Genomic DNA, 6,606 nt, shown 5'->3' on the forward strand with positions numbered 1-6,606 from the left:
TCCAGAGCTAGACGAGGAGTAGCCCAGTGGGGATTGCTGCTGGATACTAACACTCTGGTACCAGGCAAGGTGTAGTCCAGTTGGAATGCTGCCGTGTGTGTGTGTGTGTGTGTGTGCCACATGAGTACTGCCTGAGTTAAGTTTCTATTGCTGTGAATAGACACTATGACCACCTCAACTCTTAGAAAGGAAAGCATTTCATTGGGGTGGCTGGCTTACAGTTTCAGAGGTTCAGCCCATTTTCGTGGTGGGGAGCATGGTGGTATGTAGGCAGACATGGTGCTGGCTATATCTTGATCATAAAACAAGACATGGACAGAGGCACTGAGCATGGCTTGGGATGTGTGAGACCTCCAGGCCCACCTGCACAGTGAAGTACTTCTCCAACAAAGCCACACCCACTCCACCAAACCCACACCCATCCCACCAAAGCCACACCCACTCCACCAAAACCACACCCACTCCAACAAAGCCACGCCCACCCCAACAAAGCCACGCCCACCCCAACAAAGCCACACCTCCTACTAGTGCCCTCCACTATGAGCTTGTGAGGGCCAGCTGCATGCAGACTAATACAAGAACAGTTCTGTAGTGTAGATGGCCTTGTATCCCCTGGAGCTAGAGCTATAGGTGGCTGCGAGCTGTCCAGCTTGGGTGCTGGGAACTGAACTCAGGCCCTTTGGAAGAGTAGCAAGTGTTCTTAATCACTGAGCCATCTCTCCAGCCCCTGTTTTTAATTTTTTTTTTTGGTTTTTCGAGACAGGGTTTCTCTGTGGCTTTGGACCCTGTCCTGGAACTAGTGCTGTAGCCCAGGCTGGTCTCGAACTCACAGAGATCTGCCTGCCTCTGCCTCCCGAGTGCTGGGATTAAAGGCGTGCACCACCATAGCCCGGCCTGTTTTTAATTTTTAATCATGTGTATACATGTGTGTCTGTGTATGGCTCTGTGAACTTGAGTGCAGTGTCCGCAGAATCCGGAAGAGAGTGCTGGATTTCCAGGAACTGGAGTTACAGGTGGTATTGGGTACTGGGAGTTGAATCCCTGATCCACCTCTCCAGCCACTCTTAATTACTTTTTAAAATATAATCAACTCTCTCTGTGTATCTGGGCTTAAATATGAAGGTTAAGGACTCAGATGTAAGAAATCGACTTACATAAAACACTATTAAAATGATTTAAAACCTGGTCTCACCAGGTATGATGGTCTTCTTTTTTCTTTTATGCCCCGACAATACTGAAGCATGCATGGGCAGCCCATATACGGCGGTTCTGTTGAACTTGTCCATAGTGGGTTTCATGGTCTAAGTTGATGAGGATGACTGACCAGGTCCCTTCCTCAAGAGGGCACCAGATCTCATTACAGATGGTTGTGAGTCACAATGTGGTTGCTGGGAATTGAACTCAGGACCATTGGAAGAGTAGGCAGGGCTCTTAACCACTGAGCCATCTCTCCAGTGTTTTATGTGCTTGCTCATGTGTGCTCTGCTCACTTTCTCCACTCTTATTCTGCCTAAGACCCCTCCCCACACGCACTCTGTCTAGGGAATGGTGCCACTCATGGTAGGCTGGATCTTCCCCATCAATTTGCTTTATTAAGACAACCCCATGGACACGCCCACAGGCCAACACAATGCGGACATCCCTCTCAGAGACTCTCTTCTCAGGTTATCCTAGGTTAACTATCACAGAAGCCCTTCATCTAGGTGACACCATCCAGAGAGCATGTCTGCTCTCTGCACTGTCCCAAGATGATGCCTGCTGTTTATCTCAGATGCTTAGGCGTCTCATTTTCTCTTCACAGCTGGAAGCACCAAATATTTTGGCACCGCCAAAGCCCGCTATGACTTCTGTGCCCGGGACCGATCAGAACTGTCACTTAAGGAGGGTGACATCATCAAGATCCTCAACAAGAAGGAACAGCAAGGCTGGTGGCGTGGGGAGATCTATGGCCGGGTGAGGCACGGGGGGGATGGTTGACTAGGTGGGGTATGTGGCGTGTGGCTTGGCTGTGGGGGAATAATGTGTGGCTCCCATGCTCAACCCTAGTCAGAGGATCAAAAGGACACTGAGATTTAGCATATTTTCCCTGCCCACATTTATTTATTGAGATACTACTATGAATAGAGATTTTTTCTGGGTGCAAAGGGAGCATTATATAATTGCTATCTTTATGAAACAATGTTTAGTGAGATCATGAGGACCTCTAACCAGACAGTCACACCAGAGAGTGGACAGGATGGTGACAGGAAATAGGACCTGAGGGAGCTCCTCACCCACCATTCTAGACATTAGGGTGATGAGAGGCTAGGTGGATACGGAATGGAAAGATTAAATGGATAGAATGACAGCCAGCAGGCCGGAGAGGTTCTCAGCTGGTAAAGTGCTTTCATTACAAATTTAAAGACTGAGTTCAATCCCAGAACCCATCATCCATTAGTTCATCCATTGCTCAGAACCCACCCATTCATCCACCCACCCACTCATCAACCCACTCATTCATTCACCTATGCATCCATTGGCCTACTCATCCATCCATCCATCCATCTATCCATCCATCCATCCATCCACCCACCCATCCATCCACCCACCCACTTTTCCATCCATCCACCCACCCATCCATCCATCCACCCATCCATCCATCCATCCATCCATCCACTCATCAACCCACTCACTCAATACCCATGCATACATTGGTCTACTCATTCGTCCATCTGTCCGTCCGACCGTCCATCCACTCACCTATGTGTACATCCATCTATTGACCCGTCCTCCCCTTCCATCTTTCACCCACCTACCATTTACATAAAAGGAAAAATGAGTGTGTTGACATCCTCATGTAATCTTGGTGCTGAGAAAGCAAAGATAGACAAGATAACTGGGGTTCACTGTACAGCCAGCCTCACTTAATTGGTGAGTTCCAGGCTAATTCTTATTATCTCTTGATCCTGTCTCAGGAAACAAGGAGGCAAGTACCCAAGGAATGAAACCCCATATTGACTTTAGCCTACACACACACACACACACACACACACACACACACACTCACGCACACACATCTAAGCAAGTGTCTTAGGGTAATTACTGCTGTGATGAAACACCTTGATCAAAAACAAGCTGAAGAGGAAAGGGTTTATTTCACTCACAGGAGAATATAACAGCTCATCATCGAAAGCAACGAGGGCAGGACCCTGGAGGCAGGAGCTGCTGCTGAGGCCATGGAGGGCGCTGCTTACTGGCTTGCTCTTCATGGCTTGCTCAGCCTGCTTTCTTACAGAACTTAGGACCACCAACTCAGGGATGGCACCTTCCAGCTAGAATTTACAGTGACATTTTCTCAGTCGAGGCACCTCTTTTCAGAAAGCTTGTGCTTGTGTCAAGTTGACATAAAATTAGCCAGGACAGTAAGGTTGGGGAAAATACAGAAGACAAATTCCCCCTTGGATGCCAAGGACTTGGAGTGAGAGGGTGACTGACAAATACAGGAGATGCGAAGGTGGGATCTGTCTCGCTCATTGCTATGTCTCATGACTTGGCACACAGTAGGTGTTCAACTACTATTGAATGCATGGAGAGGCAGACTTGGGGTGAACCATAATGCTCTTTGCTCACTCTGGTGCTAGGTAGGAGAAACATGTTCGTGAAGGTGCTTCAGGCCAGCTTGCTTTGGCTGAGTTTCTACTTTGTACTGTGTGGATGGAGACCCTTCTCCACGTCATCCTTTGGTGAATTTGAGTATCTGACATTCTTTCTTGCTTGAAAGGTTTCTCAATATTTGTTGAACGAAGATAAGGACACTGGCTAGAACTTCTGTTCTACTGGGGGAAATGTTGGAGTCCAGCCTCGACTGGGTTTGCACGTTCCAGCGTAGAAATGTATGGATTAGAAATATTAGATAGGAGAAGCAGAGATATGAAAGGAAAGAAATGGAGATGCAGAATAGAACCGGGAGGGCAATCCAGTGAATGCTGAATTTGCCCACATTTACTTTCTATGTGCTTATAAACACCAATCCAAAAGACGGGGAAGTAAGCAAAAGACTGCTTTACCATTATACAAAGAACAAACAGAGCAATTGCATCTTCAATACCTGAAATATCAAGCATTGGTATCCCCATTTAAGCATTCTGTTGTTTAGGCAGGACAAGAAGCGACTATATCTTAGACAAAGCATCCTGTCTGCAGCGACTCTGAGTCAAACCTCCTGTCATAGCCTTGAAGGAGCAGGAATAAGCTTGAATCTCTGACCTTTGGTCAAGGTGGAATGGAACCACCTCTGTAGGCCATCTCAATGCCCAAGACACCAGTTAGTCACACCCTAGGTCAAGATATCTTGTTTGTAGCCACATCTTAAGTCAAACCTCTTGTCAACAACCTTAGAAGAGCAAGAGTAGGCTTAAACTCTTCTTCAGTCAAGGTGGAGCAGACTCAGTTCTGTGGGCTCCTACAGGGAAACTGGTCACAAAGCTCCCATGATTTAGAGAAATACTTAGACTTGATAAAAATATTTGTTGTCACATTTGGTGAGTTGTGGTAGACAGTTAGGGGTTGAAAGTGCCATTTAGAGTATTTAAGAATGTTTGGGAGCTGACAGGACTCATCCAAGCATCCGTTTGCAAGTCACCCATCTCTGTGCAACCATCCTCTCTGTTTATCTGTCTGTCTCTTCACCCACCCATCCTCCCGTCTGTGTTCATCAAGCTATCATCCACCCACAATCCATCCATTTGTCCACTCATCCATTAATCATCTTTCCATTTGTCCATCTATCACCCCACCCACCCACCAACTCATCCACCAATCCATCTATCCATTCATCATCCATCCATTCACCCATCCATCATCCATCATCCATCCATTCACACATCCATCCACCCATCCATCCATCCATCCATCCACCCACCCATCCATCCACCCACCCACTTATCCATCCATCCATCCATCCATCCATCATCCATTTATTTATTCATTCATCCATCCATGCATCACTCACCCACTCACCCATCTATCTGTCTTCTCAACATTACAAGAAATATTAATAAAGTGTTTACTGAGCACTGGAGCCTGTTCTAGGCTCTTGGGAGTCTGGTGAGTAGAAGACAAAACCCTCTACCCTTGTCAACTTTATATTGTGATGGGGGAGGGGAGTTGGCTTATCAATTAATCCTGCCAATAAGCAGAATATGTAATCATTCATGATTACATCTTGATTACATAATGCTGATGGGTTCTCTGGAGAACGATCAAGGAAAGGGTGGTAGTTGTGTGTGTGGAGTGGGTGGGGCTTACTATGTTTGGCAGGGTAACTGGAAAGCTTTACTTACATATGAGCAGAGACTTGTGAAAGGTGGAGGGCCATCCTCGGGCATGTACAGGTGTGAAGGTCCCAAGGCAGGAGGGCTCTAGTCTACTGTGATGAGGACTGAAGATGACTAGTTTTCCTCATGGGGTTCTCTTCTCCTTCCAGATTGGCTGGTTCCCTGCCAACTATGTGGAGGAAGACTATTCTGAATACTGCTGAGCCTGGTGCCCTGCAGGACAGAGAGAGAGGCAGATGTACGCTGAGCCTAGGACGCCGGCAAGGTCGAGGGGCCATGAACAGTCCTTGGTGGCAGAGCTTCCGGATGGAGAGCAGACAGCCAGTGGCCAGCTGGCAGGCTTCCCAGGATGAAGGATGGTTAATTTATAACACACTGATTGTCTCGAAGGCCCCAAGGAAGATGGGGCTTGAGGCAACGCTTCTAATAAAATGAGAAGAGCAGGCATTGGTGTGCTCCAGACCATCTGTAAGGGGAGCCACGGGGTGGGTGCTCATTGACAACAGTTCACTCTGCAGCAATGTCACCGTTCTCAGCCTTTTACAGTATAGGTTGAGAGGGACCTGGGATTCCTTCCTAGCAGGAGAGAGTGCTGTGCTTACAGGCCTGGGATTACAGAGATCAAGTCTACACCTCTCCCTCCCTTCTTTTCTGTCCTCTGTGCTGAAGCTGGACATCTTGGCCCTAGCGTTGTAGGCAGACACACTACTTCTGAGCTCCTCAATGGGGATTCTAGGTGGGGCTCCACCCTGACCACACCATAGTCCCTCACTGAGGTATTCTAAGTGGGGCTGCACCTCTGACCACGCCCCTGGCCCTCACTGGGGGATTTTAGGTGGGGCTTCACCCTGACCATGCCTCTGGCCCTCACTGAGGGATTCTAGGTGGGGCTCCACCCTGACCATGCCCCTGGCCCTCACTGGGGGATTTTAGGTGGGGCTTCACCCTGACCATGCCTCTGGCCCTCACTGGGGAATTCTAGGTGGTGCTGCACCCCTGACCACGCCCCTGGCCCTCACTGGGGAATTCTAGGTGGTGCTGCACCCCTGACCACGCCCCTGGCCCTCACTGGGGAATTCTAGGTGGTGCTGCACCCCTGACCACGCCCCTGTCCCTCACTGGGGAATTCTAGATGGTGCTGTACCCTGACCACGCCCCTGGCCCTCACTGGGGGATTTTAGGTGGGTCCCCCCCTGACCACGCCCCTGGCCCCTACTAGGGGATTCTAGGAGGGAGCTCCACTGCTGTGCCACAACCCTAGTCATTTTTAGTCACTTTAAAATCTTTGAGA

The 6,606-nt window shown here is 48.7% G+C and overlaps 1 protein-coding gene across 1 annotated transcript in view; it reads left to right on the forward strand.

Moving 5' to 3' along the window:
• Vav1 (vav guanine nucleotide exchange factor 1) overlaps positions 1 to 5,755 on the forward strand; it is a 45,482-nt gene extending 39,727 nt beyond the window's left edge. The window contains exons 26-27 of the mRNA XM_041669123.1: positions 1,802 to 1,953; positions 5,465 to 5,755. Coding sequence (XP_041525057.1) covers positions 1,802 to 1,953; positions 5,465 to 5,518 — 206 coding nt within the window. The 3' untranslated portion in view covers positions 5,519 to 5,755. The remainder of the gene's footprint in view (positions 1 to 1,801; positions 1,954 to 5,464) is intronic.
• Positions 5,756 to 6,606: the final 851 nt, after the last annotated feature.

Source organism: Microtus oregoni, unplaced genomic scaffold, assembly GCF_018167655.1.
Source record: "Microtus oregoni isolate MIOR12 unplaced genomic scaffold, Mior012 000019F_ref0000042, whole genome shotgun sequence".
NCBI lineage: Eukaryota > Metazoa > Chordata > Mammalia > Rodentia > Cricetidae > Microtus > Microtus oregoni.